This window comes from Dryobates pubescens, chromosome 26 (assembly GCF_014839835.1).
Source record: "Dryobates pubescens isolate bDryPub1 chromosome 26, bDryPub1.pri, whole genome shotgun sequence".
NCBI lineage: Eukaryota > Metazoa > Chordata > Aves > Piciformes > Picidae > Dryobates > Dryobates pubescens.
Window position 1 is genome coordinate 10243742 of NC_071637.1, and position 24640 is coordinate 10268381.

Consider the following 24640-nt stretch of genomic DNA (forward strand, 5'->3'; position numbering starts at 1 on the left):
TATATCAAACAAAAAAACCTGTTGATTTTGATGTTGAATTGTTGGAAAGAGCTACAGAGATTTTACATAAATATTTCTGGAGTGATCTCAAGGTACCTGAAGGCCAAAGGCTTAAGATGAAAGATCTGAACATTTCAATATATTAATTCCCCTTTCTTTTGCTTGCCTCTGTTAATTGAAACACCTTGTGTTCGCATCTTCACAGCCTGAGGTTTTCCTTAAATAAATCAATTCACAATCTTTTAAAATTACCTACCCAAGCTGACTTTGGATGGCTTCCTCTTACAAGTGCCAAAGAAGAAAGGTTGAGGGGCAGCAGCTAATCAAACAGCAAAAGAAACCAGCTGCCTCCAACATCTTAAACACTAACTTGCTAACAGCAAGCCTAAGCATCACAACATTTGAAATGCTGTTGGCAGTGAGCTAGATAGAGCACAGCTTCCAGTATCACTGACTGTGGTGCATAGGGGATGATGTTATCGGCAGTGGGCTTTAGAAAAATCCTCTAGAAAGCACAAGCCTTAAGATATTTATCTCCTAAGTAACTGCTAGGAGTCTCAGAACAACCATAATCAGGCAGTGAGGTGCAATGACTTGGTAGTTTCAAATACTTAAGCATATCATAACTGCAAAGGTGAGAGCAATTTAGATGTCTAGAGTTACTTTTTTTTTCACCATGGAGCTGGCAGTGAAGGAGCCCTGATCTGTGCACTCTGCTCAGACAGAGCAGCTCCGGAGGCAGCTGTGAGGTTCAGTTCTCTGTGGAGACCATGGTCAGGCAGGCAGGGTGGGAACTGGGTGGGCAGAGTCATCTCCTGCCTGTTACCAAGGGCAGGAAAAGCCATTGGTCAGTCAGGAAGAGCGGGGGAAAAAAGTATTGGTCAGTCAGGAAGAGCAGGAAAACCTTTGGTCAGTCATGAAGAGTGGGAAAAAACTATTGGTCAGTCAGGAAGAGTAGGAAAAACTATTGGTCAGTCAGGAAGAGTAGGAAAAACTATTGGTCAGTCAGGAAGAGAGGGCAAAGCAGCCCGTCAGGAAGAGCAGGGCCAGTTCCTGTCTGTTGGAAAGGGCGGGAAAAGGCCTCCGTCAGCAAGGGCAGGAAAGCTTTGACCTTGATTTCTAGGAAAATTTTCTGCTTTTTCCATCTGGCACTCTCTGGTTCCACCTCAGATGAAGACTTTTAAGCCCAGCACACACAACAGCCTTTTCTAATTCCTTTGGTAACCCTCTTGCCTCTTTTCACCATGGCTTCGTCCCTCCCAGAGAAGTCGGATTGGTCTGCGCCAGCCTCGCTGGAGGACCACAATGTGTGTTCCACTGACATGCCAGCTGGGAGCAAGGCCAGCTGCAAAGAAACGCGTCTGCCTGGTGATGAGCACCATGTCCCCAGGTAAAAGATGTGGAAAATAGCACCCATGCTCCCTTTCTGTGGTAAGGCTTTAGTAGTACTGATGCACCTAATAGGCTTGTGCAAGAGTGAGAAACTTCTTGTGTGAGAAACACAGGGCACAAGGGGCTCTCACACTGCACAAAGCCTCTCGCTCAGAGGAGACTTATTGCTCTCTACAACTACCTGAAGGGAGGTTGTAGTCAGGTGGGGGTTGGTCTCTTCTCCCAGGCAACCAGCACCAGAACAAGAGGACACAGTCTCAAGATGCACTAGGGGAGGTTTAGGCTGGATGTTAGGAAGAAGTTCTTCACAGAAAGAGTGATTGGCCATTGGAATGTGCTGCCCAGGGAGGTGGTGGAGTCACCATCACTGGAGGTGTTTAGGAGGAGACTGGATGGGGTGCTTGGTGCCATGGTTCAGTTGATTAGATGGTGTTGGATGATAGGTTGGACTCGATCTAGAAGGTCTTTTCCAACCCCACCCCTTCCCTTCCCTTCCCTTCCCTTCCCTTCCCTTCCCTTCCCTTCCCTTCCCTTCCCTTCCCTTCCCTTCCCTTCCCTTCCCTTCCCTTCCCTTCCCTTCCCTTCCCTTCCCTTCCCTTCCCTTCCCTTCCCTTCCCTTCCCTTCCCTTCCCTTCCCTTCCCTTCCCTTCCCTTCCCTTCCCTTCCCTCCCCTTCCCTTCCCTTCCCTTCCCTTCCCTCCCCTTCCCTCCCCTTCCCTCCCCTTCCCTCCCCTTCCCTCCCCTTCCCTCCCCTTCCCTCCCCTCCCCTCCCCTCCCCTCCCCTCCCCTCCCCTCCCCTCCCCTCCCCTCCCCTTCCCTCCCCTTCCCTCCCCTCCCCTCCCCTCCCCTTCCCTCCCCTCCCCAAATTCTGTTGGTACAGACAGAAGTGCAGAAAACCATGATAAAGCAAGATGAATTTTACTAAAAAAAAAAATCCCCAAAACTGTCACAAATTTGCAAATGCTTTTGTAGACAGCATTATCAGCCTCAGAAGATAGCACAGACTGAGAGCATCTTAGAAGCAGTTTGAAATGAAAAGGTCTTTATGGCAGGGTGTGGGAACTGTGTGGCTTTGGGTGATGTACAGTTCTGGGGTTTGGAATGGTTTAGTCTATTACACTGCAGATTTTTATATGCAACTGTTTCTCTTGTGTATTTATATTGTTTCTTTGCCAAAGGTGCTATAATGTTAATCTTTTAGGCTATTAATGTTGAAGACTGCTTCTTGTGCCATACAGAAACAAGTATCTACTCATGCTGAAACCTGTTAGAAATGAGCAGGCAAACATTCTGAGATACACAGTGCCTACCTACTCCTTCTCTGCTGTTAAATAAACCAGTATGAATTTTAAGTAGGCACACTTGGCCAGTATTGTATGTTTGCTTATTAAAATTCAATTAATCTCTGCAAAAGGAAACAGAAAATCAGCAGGGGGGGACATAAAGAATTGCTGTCCTCTTCCTCCTACTTTGCCACATTTACAACTTCTGTTGGCCAATAAACTGGGAAATTGGGATTGGAACAGAAACCTGAACTTTCAAATTCTGCAGCAGGCTTTGAAGTAAATCTGAAATACTAAAATAGTTACAGTGGGCTGAGCCAAATGAACAAGAAAAAATATTTTTAAATATGAAAGCAATTACATGCTTTAGATTTCCTGCCTACCTATTCATCCTTTCATCCATCTACCCCTATATATTTTTATTGTCTTCAACACTGATTTTTATCATGTTGGAGGTTTGTATCATAGTCAGCTTTGCTTAACAATTTTACTCTTCCTTTTGCTGCATTATGCATTTATCTTACCAGCCAATCATTTCCTCTGTCCTTAACAGAATTTCTGTTATGGATATGGCAGTAGGATTTTAATTTGGAGGAAGAGGCTACAAGTTTGAAAGTTGGAGAATCTTGGATTTGATTATGAAACCATTGTATAGTGGAAAATGAATTTACCTTTTGGCTGCATGACCAGATCTTCTAGTATTATCAGCACTGCAAATGCTTCACTGTTTTACCTTTGGAAAATCATTAGAACCCTCTGTGGTCATTTTCATTCATCTGGAAAAGAAAACAGAAAAAATCTTACATGGTGTTTGCTGAATGGTTTAATATTATTGGATAAAAATGTTAGCAATACAAGTTTTTCTGGTTGTTTGTTTGAATGCAGATACTATTACAAACAACATTTAAAAATAAAAGATCAATATTTTTCAGAAATTGCTTCCAAAAAATTACAATCTAATTTCAACAGAAGGAGGAGTAAGTGGAAGCTGGGCTATAAAAATGAAGAAATACATTCAGTTGACAGAAGAGAGCTTTAATAAGACTTCATTATTGTTTAAGGAGGCTTACAGCTAGGTTTTAAAAATCTTTTTATGTGGTGTGCACTGATATCGATTCATCTTTTCATAGTATATTACTCAATGATAAAATTGGACTTTGCTGATAAAACTTTGAGCTAAAATAAGTGTTGTCTATTCTTCTTATTCCTACTTATGATGATATATAGTACACTTGCAATTTTCAGGACAGCTGCAATGTTGGAGTCAGATTGCTTGTGAAAATAAAAAGCATCTGTCATAACACTCAAACCAGCCTACAGTTTTGCTGTAAGGGATCTACTGCAAGGTTACTTTGTCTTTTTAGGTGAAAGACTCAAATTTTATTCTTTTCACAGTCTATCTGTTGAGAATAAGCCTTGACACAATTAAAACCCTTAACAATTTGTTCAGGGCAGCAGAGCAAAAGGTTAATGTACAATGGTACAACAGGAAGTATTTGTACTCAAACATTTTTAAAATTTACAGCATTTAAAAAAAACCTTAGCCCTAGCCCAAATCATAGCTAAAGCCAATATTACATCATTTACAGTAAAACATGAATTATCAGTCACAAACCCGACAGTTGGTCTAAAAGTTCATATGGTGGAAAAATTTAATGGCTTCAGGATTAAACAGAAATGTACTTTTAATTGTGTCCTCTGTCATGCATTTGGAATGAGAAGTCAAAGATTTTAGGGAAACTGAGTAAAACAAGACTAAAAAGCAAAAGAATTCCCCCACATTTTTGAGACAAATTTATCACTGAAGCACTTATGATTCACATAATTTTCACAGGGATAGATGATGAAAGCTCAAAGCAGAACTGGATTTTGTCATGTGACCTCTATCATTAATCTTCTTTGTTTCAGTTCTGAAGTTCTTGAAGCAATAGAAAATGTTATTGAAGGTGTATTTAAAAGCTTGGCCCAAAACAAAGCACCTGTTTTGACAGTGGCTAGGAGATCAGATTGGAGAAATGTAGAGTAAGTATCATGTATTTTAAACTCCTGTTTTATATTAATATAAATGCCACAGATATAAATTTGATTATGTAACTTACAGAGAAGTTAGTCATACATAGTTCTATAAGCATTAGAAGAAATAAATAATTTGAATTCTTAGAAAGTAATGGACAAATTAAAAGTAATGCTTAGTAACCACTCTGCATGAACAGGCATCAAGTATTAAGTAACAGCAGATTATAGTATAAAGTAAAAGTACTATAGCAGGGGTTAGAAGGGAAAGGGAGGTCCTATAAACAATCATTTTCTAGAAGCAGCAGAAACCAGAAATGGTAAGTTGTGTTAGAGTGAAAAAATCTGTTTTAGGCTGGAAACAATTACTAGCAATTTCTTCCTCTATTGCCTTTCCTGTGCTCTCTCTTTTCTTTTTCTCTGCTTTTCCTCATGGTATCTTATTTCTTAAAATGGTAGTGATAGATGATTCTTTTTGTTCTTCAAAGATGATTCATCTCACCTCTTCCTGTGTATTTCTTTCCTCCTTGTTGTGTACTAAGTTCATTAGCAGCCAAATAAAGCAAAACAAGTTTCTAACGTGTTATCCAAATTTCTGATCTTATGCCAGTTTATCTAGACAGGACCAGAATAAAAGCAACCTGTCCTCCTTTATAACACACGCTGTGATTTGTAGAACTTGCTTGTGCAATACCATTTCCCAAGGCACTCATTTAAACTAAAACCACCTGAAACAGAGAGATTAATTGCTTTCTATAATACAGAAGCAAAAGGATAAAAGAAGACATAAATCTATTTCTTGCTCTGGACATCAGTGGGTTAAAGGATATTTAGATTGATAAGATTGCAGAGGTGCTTGTAAGTGGACACATTACAAACATCCGAGGTTGAGAAAGTATAGCAAACCTTCCATGCGTAACACTTTGGTGGAATACTCATTTAATGAGAACAATAAATTTCTGTCACTCAAAAAACCTGAGGGGCCTGAAGGTAATCAGTTAACTGAAAGGCTTGTACATTCCAGGGAATTTAATGGTTTGTGTCTTGATAGTTTGACAGAAATGTTTCACTCAGATGTCTGTAAAATTAAAATACTATAACAAAGTTTTGCAATTTTTGGCAGTCTTTGGGGAAATGGCATTCCAGGTTAGAAAAACAAATGTGAGATGAGATTTGCCATCAGAACACAGAGGGGGGGAAAAACATTCAAATTAAAACAAGTTAACATCACAGTGTGTTAAAAATAAGACTCATCAGTCAGATTTTGAAAAAAGCTGAACCATATTTATGGTGGAAAAATGTAATCTCAGCTATGCATTTCTGTTGAATAGTGACCCATATCACACTTCAAACCAGCATTTTAAAAAGAGTAAAATAAAAATAGGCAAATAAAAATAAAACCAGAATGCCAAAATACAATATGAGTGGAAGGAAATTTAGTCAGTGGAAGTGTTTTTCAGTACTTAGTTAGTTAGGTAGTTATGTGTTTGTTTATTTATTTTAGGCAGCCATTTCATACCTGATCTTACATAACTGGAATCTGCTGGGCAGGAACTAGTAGAATGGGAAAATTGTTTCATTGTTGCAATGTTCTCTGTAAACGTTTGTGGATGCCCAGAGCAGTATTTACTTGAGAATGATGTCAATCAGTGAGAATGCCAGGCCTAAAGTAGCAGAGTTTATATTGTCCAGCTGTATCTTTCCAGAAAGAGACCCAGCAACAATGCAACCAACTGAAAAATTAAAAACAAATAAACAAACAATACCAAACCAAACCAAAATCCTAGTAATGGAAGGGAGATTTTATAGAAAACTACTCTTCTGGGGTAAACACAATCCTAGAAAGAACTGCTGGGTGTCTGATCCAGTGCCAGTTTGCAGTTGTCTTTATGAAACACCTGTGTCAGCCACGATGATCAGGTTTCTCAGCACGCTGAAAGGAGTGCTGCTTATTTAACCTGGGAGAGCAATCCCACATCGTGTCAATTACTGCTCTCCTCCTGAGCAGCTAAACCGTAGGCAAACGCACAAACACCTTTTAAATGTTGCAGCACCAAGGCAAGAAAGTTCCTTTGGGGCTGACGGGATGATGCCAATCTGGGCTGTTCGTTATTACTGTCACTTCGTACGTGTGCGGCTTGGTGTGTTCTGCCACCCAAAGGATGCAGCGAGCAAAACATTGACAAGGGCATTTAGAAACGCTGTGGGTTTAGATGAAATTATAGCCATTTTACCACCAATACTTTTTGAAAGTACATACAAAATGATGAATGAAAGAGAATGCTTTAAAGTCAGGACCATCATATTATCAGGCAACAGAATACTTTAAAATAATGAAGCATCCTTAGAAAATAACTGATTCTACTGGTGAAATGTACACCTTTAGACATGAACTGGTGAAACACATAATGGTGGAGCTCATTTAGGTTAAATAAGTGCTCAGAGGGGAGGATGAACCACAATTTTGTTTCCAAACATTAATAATGGAATTTAATTGAGTTATTCTTATAATAATTTAAGGACATAAAGTAGATAATATTATTGTAATATGAAATAATAGCACGTTTTCATACATTCTGTGTAAGAAACTCACTGTGTCAGACTTGATTTGTATTCTAATGATTCACCTTTTTTCCTGACATTTACTCCTTTGTTTTCATGCTAAATAATAACTGATGCTGATATATTAACAGTTGTAAACAGGTATAAAATATATTTCTTGTCTCTACTTTTGTTTGGAAACTTATGAACTTTAGGCTTCAATTCAGTCTTGAAGCATCCCCTTGAGAATTTTTTTCATGTGTTGAATGCAGTGATGAATGAAGTCAGTTCAGTTCAGTAGCATTTTGGATAGCTCATTTGGATGACTGTTGCCTGCCTTCTTCATTTGGCCACTCCAACTCCAACCAAGCTGATGGTTTCCCTACTGAGTCTGAAAACAGCGCTAGCAGATGTGATTACAGGAGGGACTGAATCTGAGTTAGCTTGCAGAGAATGATTTACATATATTCAGTACGTTTACAGTTTCATTGCATTTGTTTGCAATGTATCAGATTTACAGATTCTGTAGGTCTGCAGATGGTGCCACGTTGTACTATGAAACAAGTAAGAAGTGACTGTCCTAGATCAGCATCAAGATTTGGTGAGTTTAAAAAGTCCAAAGCAGAATCCTTGGATTTTTTCTTGCATTTTTAGTTTAAAAAAATAATTATTTTTTTTTTTTGGGGGGGGGGGGAAGTAAACCATAAAGAATATTATCCATTGTGGTTTAGAAATGTATGGCTAATATAACCTGATACTATGATCAGCCCTTAGCTTTGCTCTTCTCTATTAAATTAGAGTGACAGTGAAATTAATACATCATTCTTACAGTTTCTGCCCTCCCTGAATGAGTATCAGCTGAAGGCATATTCAAAAGGTCTTAATGTAAAACCATCACTCTTCTTCAAAAAGCTAACTAGGAAAGGAATCTTGGAATACAGACAATAAGCTAATTTCTTTTTCTAACTCAATCATTTCATTTCTTGGCCTGGACAGCAGGGCATACATTTCCTCACTTAATTCCCTCCTATTTTTTCCTAGCTATGCTAGAAATTATTGAGTCTATTGATTAGAACAGTCTCTCTCTATTATAACAGCACATTAAAATATGTATTTCAAAGTTTTATTTTATGAGAGGCAAATATAGGTCAATATAATGAGAAATTAATTGTATATGCATTTCTGAAAGAGGATAAAGTATGTTTTAAAATGTATCTTTCCAGCTCTGATGCTCAAAATATTATCTATGATCTATAAGATGGTGCAGAGCAATACTTATGCAACTAAAAGGTAACACACTACATTTCTTTCATTTCAAATAAAGCTGCATTTTAAGAATGTTATTGTGCAAAACAGCCTGCATGATGCACACCTGTAGTTAAATGGATTCTTGTACATAGCATGCTTTATCCATGACTGCTATAAAACTCTCACAAGCCTTCGGCTGTTTCAGTGTTATAATTACAAATGCAGTATTTTGTCTTGATAGAGATATATATTATACAGATACACAATTGTTTGGTAGCCAGCTTGTTGTGGACAATATAATCACCGACATTTCATGCATGCTTAAGATACCTCGGAGAAGTCTGCATATAGTAAGTGGCTTATTACGAATGTCTTTTTTGTTAATTCCAAATCACACAGATTGAACTGAAAGCTGAAATACAAAGAAAAGTTATCAGCAGGAAATATATAGTTGAAATTAAAAGTGTCATTTGTGTAAATGAAACCTAATTCACAGAGTTTGCTTGCTCCAAAAAGTCTTGGACAAACTGCCAGCTAAAGGCACAGGGCCTTCTGCTGTTGTCTAGTGAGGGCAGTCCCTAAACTTCAGAATGCCAGACATCTGCTGGGCAATCCATAGTCAAATTATTTGCTGACTTGGGGGTTAAATGAAATTTTAAAGTAGCAGACTTTCAAATGTTCTTGTATCCCTTTGTATCTATAAATGTAGTTAACCATTTCTGGTAAGTATGCCTTCCTACCGAGGATGATAACGACACTGCTTAGTGCTTTAAAAGTACAGCTACAGGTTTCTTGTTTTGCCTGTGCAATAGAGTAACATAGCAGCACATAACACCCAATTTACTGTATACAACTGCTTTTTTTTTTTTTCAGCTGTCTACAATTAATGGTTTTGTTGCTGGCAATTTAAGTTACACAGAGGAAGATGGTACAAAAGTGAATTGTACCTGCGGTGCAACAGTATGTATTACAAAACAGTAACAGCAGCTCTTAGTATCTACCCGTTCATTACATCCTACACTTCTTTTAGCTCAGGTGACCATATAAATTTATTATACAGATCTGTGCATGTGGCAAATTTTGACATTACAGCCTAGATGAAAAAAGTATTGCTCAACTGCACTGCAGTTCTGAAGTTCAGCTGTGTACTAACCAGGAGTACATCAACTTATTTTATCAAAGGTGATACTAAGCTAAAGAGAACATTATAATCATGATTTCATAAGGTTCAAGAGACAAAAGTGGCTTGAGATAATGAGATTCAACTAATATAATCCTGAAAGATTTCCTAAAACTGTGCAGAATATGAAAGCAAGGACAGAACTCAGACTTCCTGACTGCTGTCATGATTTCCTGGAAAATGTGTTCACAGTAAGCCTAAATTAGTAATTTCAAATTGGAATGATAAGCTGCCTTTTATACTTTGTTTTTAAGCCGTGTAAAGTCTTCTGTTATTAATGTTCTTCTACAACTCTTCATATTTTTATTTGTTGAGCTGTTCCACCCTGGCACCAGAGGTGATTTAGCAGTCAGAAGTAAAAGCAGACCACACGTTTCAAAATATACATACTCTTTCGCCAAGTTCTTTCTCCAGTTCCTATTTTCTCATCCATATGCTTGCCAGATTAAGCCAATCCTAATATGAGAAGTAGAGTAAACATTACTATGTCTTCAAACTGTAGCTCAAAAACACCTATAAAATCAGGTTATAGGTCAGCAAGAGAAAGGATATAGTGGTCTTTCAAAAAGAATACTGAAATATTTTAAGCCTGTACTAAATTTGGAATCTTCACACTAAGCTGACTTTTTTCCTGGCTAGGACACATGAAGAATTAATCAAGACATTGTTCTCACTGTGATGTCCATCTGCCCAATATTCTGAAACAGCAGTAGAAACACTTTTGAAAAGTATCTTTCTGTAACAGGAGGACTCCCCCAAAACCATAAAATAGAGCAGGATATGAATGGTTGAATACACTTACAAAGAGGTGAAAATGTCATGATTGATCATGTATATAGAAGATGAATGATTGTTTCAGGATATAATTGTGTCCCTCATTACCTAATGTTGTTATTTTAAAATATATCATTTTCTCTATTTAAAATGATTAATCTCATTTTTGTTGTTTTAGGCAGTCACTGTGCCATCTAATGTTCAAGGAATTAAAAGTATCCTTTGAGCAAGAACTCTCGTTGTAGACCGAAAAAATTAAGTAAAAACAAAAAAAATTTCCAAGTTAAACAACGTTCTGGTAATTTTTTCTTTTCCTGTTGGCTCTGAAGTTCAGTCCTGAACACAACTTTTGGCTCTAGAACAGGTATTTTAAAGCATTTTGTTTTAATTGATTGGTGTGATAGATCATTTTACATGCAGCCAGCCTTGACAAAAAAGATTTAATCTCACATGCCAAATTTATGCTAATCGTAGAAAAAGATGCAACTTTTCAGAGACTGCTGGATGATGACTTCTGCAATAGAATGTCCCCATGTATAATGATTACGGTATGTATCTTGCATTACTAGCTAGACACAAGAATTTAAACAATACTTTAGCATTGTAGTAGTACTCAAATTTGGTCAAAAGACCATAATAAAATTAGTATGAAACATGTCTAACAATATTTTTAAAAAAATATTATCTTTATAGAGACATAAACTACACATTCTAAAGATTTCTTGTCTCCAAACATCTCCTTAGAGCTGGGTAGCTTACCACCTTTATGTGCTGCTGCAAAGTAGCTGCCCCAGTCATTCTCAGAAAGGCTCAGCTGTTGAGTAACTTTTGGTGCTTCAGCATCCTGAGTTGGGCAAACCCCACTGAAACAGAATTGGTTGATTTTAGGTTGTACTGAAGGAGCTATGGAGCCTGGATAGTTAATAGGAATATACATAGCTACATGTTCTGGGACAAATTTGGCCCACCATGAGGAAAAACATGTCCCCATACCTACAGGAGAGAAGCATTTGCACTGTGCTGTGTACTGTCCAGTCAGAGTCACTCATAGCAAGAACTTGGCTGGTAGTGTTGGGCTGACAGTTGGACTTTGATAATCTTCAAGGTCTTTTCTGAAATTAATGGTTGTATGATTCTAGCTTGTTTCATTAGCTACATTCACAGCTCCAAGAAGAAAAAAAAAATTACCTTCTTACACTAATTTATACAGATGCCTGGGTACATCTGTACATCAACTCCCAGACCTTACAAATTAACTCCTTCAATAGAGGGACAATGATGCTGCTACGTTGACTGTAATCCAGGACATCCGCTGTGCTGCACCCCAGCCCATTCCTGCTTCCCTCCTGACAGAGCCAAAAAGGAGCATAGAACTTTTCCTGAAAAATAGCTGCTGGAGAAATACTTCTGCCAGCAGTTTGTTTGTTTGTTTGCTTGCTTTTAAATGGCCAATGTAAACAAATATGTAGCCAGATGCTGTTTTAATTAAATTGTCTGCTTTTACTTTATCTCCTTAGGGCAAAGGCATACCAGACCTTAATACACGACTTTTTGTCAGGAAGCTGTGGGATTCTTTCCAAATCCCTATTTTCACCCTTATGGATGCAGATCCACATGGTAAATCTGTAGAGGTTCAGTGACATAAGAGGAAAGCACAATTTATATAGAATGTCTTTTCTTACTTCCCCACTGAATATGCTCTTACCATCTGTGATGATTTGCTGTGTTTTGAGGTACTAAAAAGAATCTCACCTCGTACCTAAAAAAGAAAAAAAAATTATGGAGTTTGTAGCTCAGATGAGAGAGAGATTTGGAAAGTAAAAATGAGGATGAGGACAATGGCATTTTATGATACATTGCATGATTCCACTGGTGTTAATGGGAGTTAGGCAACTGACCACTTCCAAGTGTCAGGAGGGCCTAGGTCTATCTTTACAGAGTTAAATATAATTGAAAATGTTGCTCTGCCAAGAATTCCACTGTTGACTATTGGACACCTTCTGGTTTGTAAAATAAAAGCAAGTAACAATAGCTTAGTAAACATTGCTCAGTTTACTATAAAGCAAACATTTAAACTACATTATTACTTTTAGGTCAGACAGATGTCAAGAAAATAGTATGTTTGAGTGAAGTGCATGGTTTTTTTTTGTTTTAAAGTAGTTCACATAGATTTATAATAATAATCCAGCACTCATGTCAATAGTTTACAATAATGAGAGCTAGAAACTACAAGTCTGATAAAGGAGGAATACAGTTAATCCTAAACCAAGTGCACTCTGTCACATCAGTGGCAGGCCAGAAATTTCCCTCATTTCATGAGGGATTCTGTGTATGTGGGTGTGTATGCCTGAGTTTCAATTCTGAGTATGAATTCAATCTTCTATGAATCTACACTGATCCTGCCTAAAATTAAGGAGATCACTGCAAAATGAGAAGCAGCTGCTCAGAGCAATAGTATTAAGCGATACGGATTAGACAGGACAAAGGAAAGACAAATTTTGTGATGGATGTTCGACAATGTGTAAAAAAGATGATTATCTCTGGGTTCAAAAATGACTGTGCACAGACTGTGTGAAACATTTAGCTATACAAAGGTGGCATACTATGCTCACATTCTGATTATTTTGACATGCTCTGAAAACAACTGTAAACCGCAAAGAACCTTTCTAATCATAAAGCCACAACTGTTATGCAGTCTTCTTGAACATGCCCAGATAGACAGATACTTAATATTTGGTATTCTGCAACCTAGGTGTGGAAATAATGTGCATCTACAAATATGGATCTGTGGTGAGTATAGGTTTTCCACTTCAAATACATAGTTGAAGCTGGAATGTCTGAAATGTTATGGGCTTTGTTGGAATGGTTACTGCCTTTATAATTTTGTTTCAACGCAAAGACAGTTTTCAGGCTTTGTGTATCTGCAGAAATAGCTACTTCCTGCAGGAAAACAGAAGGTGCTAACAACGACAGTTTAATTTATCTGTATTTCAGTTTTTCCTGCTGCACAGGCAGTCCAAATAGCAAAGTGTTCTCCATTTTGCTTTGTTTCTGCCTTAGAAGAGAACTGAAGGCTGGAGGGACCTTGGAAAGCGGAGGACATTAACTTGTGAGATGAGTGATTCTCCACAAAGTCACGTGGAATGGCTCTAAGCTTGAGGAGGGTAGATTTAGACCAGATACAAGGAAGAAATTCTTCACACTGAGGGTGGTGAGACACTAGAACAGGTTGCCCAGGGAGGTCGATTCTAAAAGCAACCTGACAAAATCACCACCAACACTTCTGGCTCAGAAAGTTGGAAAGCAGGGGGAGTATTCTGAGAAGTATCATGAATTGCTTATTTTCTGGTACACTTTTTCTTAATGTATTTACTGTAGCAGATGAACTTTAGTTTGGGCTTTTTTAATATGTTGTGGTACTTTCCAGCAGATTATAGCAGATATTTTCAGATACTCAGGCTAGACAAGCCTACACTAGACTAGCCTAGAATCTGTCAGAAGCTGAAGCGTTCAAATCTTAGCACAGGAACAGTTTTGGTAAGGGGATGTGGTAAGCTTCAGTTGCACTGTTCTGCTTTCCCATTCTGATTGTGAAAATACACCAGTATCTTTGTAACAAAATCTGGAAATGACCCCAGAAGACATGTATCTCAAATAATTCAACTAAAAGTCATTGTAGTTTTAGCTGAACTTTCTTATTTCAGTCAATGTCATTTGAGGCTCATCATCTCACCGTTCCATCTATTAAGTGGCTTGGTCTTCTTCCTTCTGATCTTGAGAGGTTAGTTATTCTCCCCAAAGAAAGAGATGTATTCCTCTGTTCCATAGACAGGAAATAATGACTTAATGCACTAAAAGACAACTGTCATTTACTTCCATTATTCTTTTTATTACTTACTTTGGGTAAATATAAGGAAATTAGTTGGAATAACTATTTAAGTGCATGAGAAAATTTAACAACTTTTCTTTTCAGATTAAATATACACAAAGATGCCCTGATTCCATTTACAAAGCAAGATCAAAAAAAGTTAGCAAGTTTACAAAAGAGACCTTACATTGCTTGTCAGCCAATGTGGAAAAAAGAAGTAAGTATAAACCTATTATTTCCTATCATCTGCAACTCTGTGATGACAAATTCTTAGTGTAGCAGAACCAGTAAGGTTTTTCAGCCTGAAAGCCAATGTCCTGAGCTGTGCCTCTGAATCCATGGGCCTCGGTAGCTTACAGGCCAGAACTGGCATCATTTTAAGCCTTCCTGCCATTAGTCATCTGATGATCACATGGTATTTTACTGCTTTCCTAAATAGTACAAAATATATTGAGGACTGCTTACAGTTTACTCTGTACTAGCCCTCTAATCCTATCTGTAGCTTTGAGAACCTATATCTCAGTTTAGGCTTATATTGTGTGAAATGGTTAGAAAGGAAGAAAAGGCATTGTGTACCTTCTGCCTCTTTGTACTCACCTCATAAACTGTGTTGCTGTGTGGTGCATACTAGAGAACACCACAGGAGATACAATAAAATGAATCTCAGCTTAGTGACAGAGATTTTGCAGCACCAGTAACACTATCTTTACCCTTCTACATGCGCACGCGACAGTACTTCTTACTTAGCTGCCTAACTCTGGCCCAGGCTGCTAGACATCATGCATTAATTTGTTCCTTTTCAGCTGGAAATAATGGCAGCATCCAAACTGAAGGCTGAAATCCAAGTCTTAACTTCTCTTTCATCGCATTACCTTTCCAGAGTCTATTTACCAAACAAACTGCAATTTGGTGGATGGATATAAATGTTTGTTTGCAATTGAAATTGTTGACTGATCTTAGAGAAAATGCAGAGACAGAGGACTACCTGTCAGCTTGTTAGGTTTATCACTGTATTTAGTTCATCTTTGTCCTTTTAAAACTAAGAAAAAATATGATAATTTTACGGAATTCTGTGGCTTCCATGCTGTAATGATGCCAAAAGCAGTGGTACATACATTAAGAGATGGGATATGTTCTTTCTGGCCAGAAATATTAAGTTCAAAAATGTATCAACTAATTGCTTTGATTTCTGCTTTAAAGCACAAGATGATGCTGTACTTTTTCAGTTTTGAAGAGGGTAAGAGACTTTGTTAACAATTTAGTGCAAATGCCTCCTTTGGAAGTTATTATAAGTTATGGCATTGTGGCATTTTTTGTTTGCTGTAAATTCAGACTGAAAAGTCTGAGATAATTCTTTATCTCCACATTATCTGAAGCAGCTATAAATGTTCCAGCAACCAAATTACTATTTGTCTTCAATGGACAAGCAAGCAGATGTTACTGATTAAGAATTTAATAAACAATCCTGTTAATGATGCACATCATAATAGAATCCTTTATTCATTTTATTTAGTTGGCTCTAGAACAGTAGAAAGGAGCAGAAAACCATGGTGATTAAAGCCTACAGTTTTATGTAAGGAAACCAGATTGACTGCACAGAAAATACTTCCAAATTATCTATGCAGTCATCAGCATCAATCTTCGATCTATTTTCAGTAGACAATTTTTTTTAAACTACTGTTCCACCAGTATTATATTAAAGCAAAATTAAGATTCCTTTTTATTTACTGCAGAGTAGCAGTACTCTAGTGCCCAGGTGCACAATTTAGATCCAGAGGGAACACCAGGCCACTCCCATCAGCATGTGTAACGGCATGGGGCAGAGTCCTAATAGCACACAACTTTCTTATGCCTGGCCTTGACAGACTTCAGAGTGAGGGAGTGAGCTTTCGAGGAATTTGGGAGCCGTATTGCACCAAAAGCTGACATCATCTGAAGTCAACCTGGTGAACCTTCCCCACGTTCCAGCAGTTAAGACCCGAGAGGACCAAATGTGCTCTGACCGCCTGATCGCTTCAACTCCTTCGGCGTCAGAAAAACACCCATCCGCAATCTCTACCGCAGCGCTGCGAGCGTCACTGCTCAGCTGACGCCACTCCCCACAGCGCGGGGAAAGAAAACGTACTGGATCCTTTTGGCTTAGCGGTAGCGCCGCGGAGCTTCCCAGCAAGCCGAGTGCAGCAGGGCGAGCACGGGTACAGGCTCCGCGCTAGGCGCCTCTCGGCGCTGGTGACCCCTTTCTCGCCGAGCCCGGCACCCACCGCCGAGCCTCCCTCCCAGGGTCTGCCCTCCCCGCCCTGCCCGGTCAGTGCGCAGGCGCCGCCACCGCCCCTCTGGCCACGGCGCCTGCGCAGAGAGACGCGGCCTGTTCGCGCCGGAGCCGCGTTAACCGCTGGGCCGTGTCGCTGAAGGCAGAGTTGGGGCAGGCTCGTCATACGGGTGAGTGGGGTTCGGTGTGGGGCCCCTCCCCGTGCTCTTGGACGTCCCTTCCTCCCCTGTGTCCTCGGCCCTGCTCTACTGGCCCCCTTCCGTCCTTCCAAAACGGCCGCACCCCTTAGTTCTGCTGACAGAGAAGCAGGACCCCCGCGAAACGGCGCGTCCTCGCCTGCCGGGCATCGTGGCTACAGGCAGAGATATGGGGCTTGGGCCGGAGGAGAAGCTCCTCTGGGGAGTCTGTGCTGTGGCTCCCTAAGGCCGGTGAGGGAGATGGCGGGGGGGGTAAGCTCGGATAGGTGACGGCCAGAGAGAGATCCCTGATAGTAGTGGCAGGTTGGCCCTCCTAGGTGGGGCGAGGGGTGTGCTGGTGTGGTGAAACACCCCAGGGATGCTTGAGGGCCTTGCAGGGCTCTGTAAGCTTTTTCCTCGTTTGCAGGGCAAGGATGAGTCTGTTTGGATCAACACCAGGGTTTGCTACTGGAGGTACCAGTATGTTTGGCAGTACCACGACTGATAATCACAATCCGATGAAGGTACGTGCCTTAGCCCCAGTGGCAGCTATTGTTCTGCTGTGGATTAATGTCTTAGAGCCATATCTTGCTCTGTACAAGTAAGAGGATCTCAGTGCACAGCTTTCAAATGTGGCTAATTTTGTTTTCTCTTCTGTCCTTTAAGGATATTGAAGTAACATCTCCTCCTGATGACAGCATATCTTGTTTAGCATTTAGCCCACCAACATTGCCGGGTAATTTTCTCATTGCAGGATCGTGGGCAAATGATGTAAGTACTCACAGTCAGACCTACAGCTGAACGGAATGGGAGCATGGGTGCCTAAACTGCAAAATGTGATCCTGAAAACTTGTGCCAGGGCACCTGAAAATCATTCTCATTGTAGAACTGCAAAACTTTTGTCTGGTGCCAAGTTTGACATATATAGCTGAGCTGCTTCAGCTGAGAAACTCAGTTGTAATCTTCAATTAATTTGTTCCTTTGCCTGTGTGTTTTAAGCTTCAGCTTGGAATATGTAGTCAATGTTTTGCCTGTTAGATTTTTACTGTTAGAATTTTATTACTTTGATTTTCCTTCTTTAACTTGTTTGGGTTGCCTTCATTTTCTTATACAATTAGGCTAGCACAGTTATGCTTTGTCCAGTAGAAGAACCATGAACACGTGGTAAATCATCCAGGTTCACAGTGTGCTCTCTAAAAGCTTAAGTTCCTATGACCTTACTGAAATTTGTTTAGTTTGAAGGCTGAGATCCCATTTTGTACAAACAGGGAGGGAAGACAAACCTGAACGCATTTTTAAACTGGCCTCTTGGCCAGTAGCCTGCATCATGCAGCTTCTTAGCTGACAGTGAAGGGTTCTCCAGGAGAGTACTGGGAAGTATTAATATGTTCCATCTGTATGCTGTTCTCCTGTACAGGTTCGCTGCTGGGAAGTTCAGGATAATGGACAGACAATTCCAAAGGCTCAGCAGATGCACACAGGGCCTGTACTAGATGCCTGCTGGAGTGATGTATGTTCACTAGTAAAAACAAATAAACTGTAAATATATTGACATGTGTTTTCCATACAGCCACAAGTAGCATATGCAGGTGCAGTCTGTGATTATTGTATAGACTTCTGCTACTGTAAATAGGTATTAACCATGTCAGAGTAGACTAACATAGGTATGAGAAGGATAACAATGAGTTTACATGCAAAAGTGTATTTAATGGTATATACTAACTTGAACAGTTGTCTCTTATGACAAAGAGTTATAAGGAAATTCACATCTTTGTGTTTTTTTCTTGCAATCCCTATATATGTTATGTTACTGTTACACTGTTACTAGAAGAGAGTAAGACTTGACAGCTTTCTGAAAAGTACTGCATGGTAGAGCTTTTTAATCTCTTGGCCTTGTATTTTAGGATGGGAGTAAAGTATTTACTGCTTCCTGTGATAAAACTGCCAAAATGTGGGATCTCAACAGTAATCAAGCTATTCAGATTGCACAAGTAAGTAAGCAAGCCCCAAGCTATTAGGTGGGGTATTTCCTTTTCGATTTCTACCTTTATTAACAAATGAAGCTAATGTTTAGTGCTTTTGAACTAGATATGAAATAGAGATGCTTGTTTTGTATTTTTGAGATAATGAAATGCATATGAACAGGGAGACCTGCAAAGTGATTTGAATAACTTGTGCAACTGTTGCCTCTTTGTTAATTGAGAGAGCTCTTCCATTGCTGCTGTGATTGCACTAAGTCACTCTGCTGCATTATAGGGGAAAAAGTTAATTAAGGAATAATTGAATTCATTTCGCAATTGCCAGCCTTCTGCTGGCAGCAGTAACAGGGAGAATGGAGAAGTGTCTGCTCATAGAATGTGTATTTACAATGAGTTACTAGTTAGATAATTTAAGAAGAGTCATTGCTTATAATGATTACGTCTTGTATTTCATTTAGGTGATAGCATTCAGATTGTTGGCTTTGATTTTTGATTTAAATTTGGGTAGTGTAATAAACAAAGGGCTTTCCTTCTGTAGCTTTTGTCAGAAGAACCTGTTTTATATATTAGTTTGTAGTAAATAATGTGCTGTATTCAATGTTGGTGTATAGCAAGGTGAATAATATACTTTATTTATAAAAAGTTTGCTGTGCATAATTCCTATTTCTGCTGTGACCATCTCCTCTCTCTTAACTGCTGTGATGAAACGAATGGATTGCTTTTCTTGAATAGGTAAAAACTGTACATATATATTAAAAAAAAAAACCAAAAAAAAAGAAGCATAAGCAAGAAATGCAGATTGTGTTCTTAGTAAATGTATGTGTTTATCCTTTTTTTCTTCAGCATGATGCTCCTGTGAAGACTATACATTGGATTAAAGCACCAAATTATAGCTGCGTGATGACAGGAAGCTGGGATAAAACTTTGAAGGTATGATTTTTACCTCAACAAATGGACTCAAAGTGTGCTAGTAATCTGTATATAAAAACTGATGTGAAATGAAAAATACTTTATTAAAGACTGATATAAAAGGCAGATTAACAAAGTCCCACCTCAGAAAGTTGCAGTATTCTGACTAGAGACGAGCAAAACATCTGGGTACCAATGGTATTCTCTTTACTAAAGAAATTTCAGTGGTTTATCCTCAACTCCAAGCAAACCTTTCTTCATTTTCCTGTTTCCATCAGTTCTGGGATACTCGTTCACCAACACCCATGATGACATTGCAGCTCCCTGAAAGGTGTTACTGTGCTGATGTGGTAAGTCATGATGCACAGTCAAGTAGTATGGAGTAGTATAAAATCTCTGTGTGATGCTAGCAGTAAAACATAAATGATCGTAATCGGGCTCTGTAAACAAGGTATTTGAATAGTACAAAACACAATTAGTAATCTTGGAACATCACAAAACCAAATGAGCACAGGAACTGACCTATCCTCATTTCTGAATGAGCTTGCTTTGGATGGGTCACCAAATAATTAGGAGATTTCTGCTATGTTTCATTTCTCAATGGTAGGGAAGAGCTGATTTGCTTTGTTTGAAGATATACCTGCAAATGAACTTTGTTCTTTCTTTTCTTTCCCTTTCCTTCTCTCTCTTCTGTCCAGAAAATAACTCCTTCAATTTCTTCAGGGATCTCTGTGAAATAATAAATAGAATGCTCTACTATTAACACAAGTGTCTCTGTCTTCCAACCTTATGCAGGTTCATCCTATGGCTGCAGTGGCCACCGCTGAAAGAGGTCTGATAGTTTATCAGTTAGAGAATCAGCCTTCTGAATTTAGAAGAATAGAGTCTCCTCTTAAACACCAGGTAAATGATTATATGTATTACAGGCATATTTATACAGATTGCTGAACTGTGCTGTTGATAAACAGTGTTCCAAAACTGAAGTACTTGGTGTGGCACATCCTGGTTTGCCATTGATCTGTTGCTGATCTTTATAAGGCTTTAGTGTGGACCAAATTTGATCTACCTTTTGATTTTGTGGTTTTGATGTACTTTGCCTTGATGGGTGTGATGTTTTGTGTCCCCATGGAAGATTGACAGCATTCAGGAAATCTGGTCCGCAGGCTTCTGTCTAAAATCCTCTCTCTTTCTCAAATTTAGCATCGCTGTGTTGCTATTTTTAAAGACAAAGTCAACAAACCTACTGGATTTGCCCTTGGAAGTATTGAAGGAAGAGTAGCTATTCATTATATCAACCCCCCAAATCCGTAAGTGCCATGGAATAAAACGTCCTTTCTTTGTTGCTCAGCTTACAATAAGGGAAGTAAAAAGACTTTCTTTTGTTGTTTCCCTTAGTGCAAAAGATAATTTCACTTTTAAATGTCATCGCTCTAATGGAACAAACACATCAGCACCTCAGGATATCTATGCTGTAAGTATTCAGCATATACCACTAGATCAGTTTATGCAAGGGAATGCACACTTCAAATGTGAAACTAGCTGCGAATTGTATTTTCTCATGGACCTTTTATCCTTTCTAAAGTTATCTTAGACATATGTCTAAAGACCAGTTATAGTCATACATTAAGAAAACAAACTCCAGATGAACCATTCATTAAATCATCTTGGTGGAGACACCTGTTAGTTTTGCTGATACTGAAGCAATACTTAACTATATTTGAGTAATGGGATTATGCACTGAATTTTCAAGTACTACAAAAAAGATAATACTCTCCTAATTGATTCAGTAGTAGTTTTGGTTGAGGTAGTATTGGTTTTCCAGAGAACATACCTGAAAATCTCTTTAAAAAAAGACCTATCTTTAGTTGAGAAAAATCTCCCCTGTGTCTTCGGTGTCTCAGGGTTTAGCACTTGGTGAGTGTTGCCATGTGTGGTGTTTTACATGGTGTATTTGTGATTCTGCAGGTAAATGGGATAGCATTTCACCCTGTCCACGGTACTCTTGCTACAGTAGGCTCTGATGGTAGATTCAGCTTCTGGGACAAAGATGCACGAACAAAGCTAAAAACCTCAGAACAACTTGACCAGCCAATATCTGCTTGTTGTTTCAACCACAATGGCAATATATTTGCATATGCTTCCAGTTACGATTGGTCAAAGGTAAGAAAGGATTAGACTCGTATTCATAGCTACAGTTGACAACAAGGCCTGTCCCTCTCACATGAGGCCGTCGCTTTATAAATTGCAGCTGAGTCTAATTTCACAGGCATGCAAGAGAATTTAAAATGGTCATTTTAGACACCTGATGAAATTTAATGCTGAAGTTATGCAGTTTGGGTTTTGGTTTCAGTTGGGTAAGATTGCTAAGCGCTGCTACTTTGCAAGGGTCAGTGACATGACCCGAGTCGTTATGGTTGCTCACACAGATTGTGCTGTGGGGAGTGTTGTGCAGCAGTGTGGTGCTCTAACAGGTTCCCACAAATGTCTATGAAAAAGACATCTCTGCTGCTTCTGGAGGTTTTCTTTAACTTAAAAAAAGTTGTGACTGATTCTAAACACTTGAAACAGCATTTGAATACCATGTATTAAATTGTCAGTGTCATTCAGTGCAGCTTCCTGGTACCATGCACTTAAATATTCATGTTCCCAGCTTGACTCAACAATAAATCATATTATAGATGCAAGAAAAACACAACAGGGGGTTAGCAGGGTTGAAATGTAGCTGACTTTAATAGAATGGCAACTTCCACTAAAAATCTTGCTTTCCTGTTATAACTAGTGCTTTTAAATTTGAGGATTATATACCTTGTTGTTTTGACTGAAATGTATGCAGAAATCACATGAACTTGTCTGCATGCCACAAAGAGCAGAATTTTAAATTACTGCACTGCATCTAGCCTTTTATATGCTACTCAAAGCAAGATAACTTCATTAGGCACTGGGGCAGATGAATTCTTCTGTTCTAAAGGCTCGGGTGGATGCAGTGGTAGATATGTACCGAGGTATCCGTCACATCCGTAAATCGATATTTAGAAGTACCAGTGGGTACTAAATTTCCTCTCTAGAACCCTGTCTGCCAAGTGGAGTTGGCAATTTTCAAGATGTGCATAGGACTTTTAATAGCTTGATTAGTGTTTACTGTCCCTGATTTGAATACTTGCATATTGAGTCAGTAATGTGTATGCAAATAATGTCAATATGCAGAATAGTGTATTTGCATCTGCAGTTGGGGAGTAGAGACACCTCTGCAGTTGCCTGTGGAACTTGGGCTTCACTTTGAAAGAAATGTGACCTTCCTTCAAGTACAAAATGAAACTAGGTGACCATTACACTTTTAGTTTCTTCCCTACCTAAAAGGATTAAAAAAAAAAAAAATCATATTGAGCTCTTTCTCTGCATTTGCAGAGTTTAGAAAGATGTGGGTTTTTTTTAATTAAAAGGGGGTTTTTGTACCTTAAAAATGGATAAATGTCCCTTGGATTTTGCTTCCTATTCAGAGTTGTAATTACTTGTTACAGTAAAGCTGCTTGTGATCCACTAGTGTTGTGCAATATCTGGTCTTGAAGACTTTAAGATTAAATCTTACTAAACCAAACTAATAGCATATTCATATTCTTATATTTTAAGGTAATGCTGATATTTCTTTGAAGAGACTAAATACAGATGAGCTTTTTTATTTTCTAGGGTCATGAATTTTATAATCCACAGAAGAAAAACTACATTTTCCTGCGAAATGCAGCAGAAGAGTTAAAGCCTAGGAATAAGAAGTAGCGAGTATGAGTCTGACTTGTGTTACTCTACTGTTTTTCTGCCATTCCTGCCTCTACTCCACTGCTCTTCTGCCATTTGTGCCCTATTGCACCATGGTTCAGTCAACTCTGGATCGCTAACATTTAGCAGGATCTGTAAAAATCCCATTAAAAGCATTTTGACTTGCCGGAGAACATCTTTCCAAATTAGATATTCTGATATGTATAAGAAAGAGGGGCTTGTGTTCATATGACTTAACCATTGTCTGTTCCACAGCAATAATGAAATTGCAGCAAAATTTAAATCTGAGCTAGACATTCCTGCTTAGAAGTGCAACCATTTGTATCTATGGATTTATTTTATTAGTACTATCTTAAAATGTTAATTATAGTCGTTCTGGAGAAGTTGTATAAATACTGTATTTTTTGTAAGTACTTGAAGAATTGAAAGTAATTCTTCTCAAAGAAAGCTTGTTACTACTTCTTATTCAGGGGTTCTTTCATTGCTTTCTGAGTTTTAAAATGGAAATATTGTCTGCTGTATGCCAAGGAGAATTGCCTTGCAAATTGTGTTTCCCTCATGGTTTGGCTGAATTTGGTAGGTATGTAAAGTGGCCAGCAGCAGGGACAGAAACTCACAACAGATGCAGGTTTTTCTTTTGTTTCTTCTTTTCTCTCAACAGACATGACTTTGCAGCCAACAGGACTCATGCTGGTTGTAGTTCAAAGGAGAAATTATCAGTTGTGCCAAGTGGAATATAGTTCAGTAACAGGAGCAAACCACTAAGAGGTTTGTTTTCCTGATGACCAAACCGATGTGTGCAAAATCCTCATGGCCTAAACTGTTTTAAAACTGACACCTTTTACAGTTAAAAGTTGGTTCTTTTACATCTCTTCTGAACATGTTTTTGTCCCTTAACAGGGGTTTATGGACTGGAAAAAAGTAAGTACTCATTTTTGTAATAACTAGACAATAATACTCGTGAGTTTCATCCTGAGCAAAAATGCTGTGAAACAAAACAAGCGGATCTCTTTCTGACTTGAATCTACCACTGTTTACTTTTAACTAGCCAGTTGTATACATGCCAAAGTTCTCTTTTTAGGAGTGAATTAACTGTTGTTTGTTTGGTAATGACTAAAGAAAAATGGGGAATCGTATCTATAGAAATACCTGTCATCTTGTACAAATCCTCTGTAAAACTGTATGGTGTAACACACACGGATTCATGCTACATTTCAAATAAAATTTTTATTAAATGT

The 24640-nt window shown here is 38.7% G+C and overlaps 2 protein-coding genes across 2 annotated transcripts; both read left to right on the forward strand.

The window, feature by feature from the left end:
* Positions 1-1244: 1244 nt before the first annotated feature.
* On the forward strand, positions 1245-15221 carry SPO11 (SPO11 initiator of meiotic double stranded breaks). The gene is made up of 13 exons (XM_009903216.1): positions 1245-1390; positions 4583-4696; positions 7741-7829; positions 8452-8518; positions 8718-8826; positions 9350-9436; positions 10609-10645; positions 10869-10978; positions 11948-12047; positions 13183-13220; positions 14135-14211; positions 14404-14515; positions 15102-15221. Exons 1-13 carry the CDS (start codon positions 1245-1247, stop codon positions 15219-15221), a joined length of 1206 nt encoding a protein of 401 aa, XP_009901518.1.
* A 1472-nt stretch (positions 15222-16693) lies between these two features.
* On the forward strand, positions 16694-24640 carry RAE1 (ribonucleic acid export 1). The gene is made up of 12 exons (XM_009903181.2): positions 16694-16737; positions 17171-17267; positions 17410-17514; positions 18161-18253; positions 18648-18734; positions 19566-19652; positions 19910-19981; positions 20427-20534; positions 20832-20938; positions 21027-21102; positions 21597-21791; positions 23316-24640. Exons 2-12 carry the CDS (start codon positions 17178-17180, stop codon positions 23400-23402), a joined length of 1107 nt encoding a protein of 368 aa, XP_009901483.1. The 5' UTR covers positions 16694-16737; positions 17171-17177; the 3' UTR covers positions 23403-24640.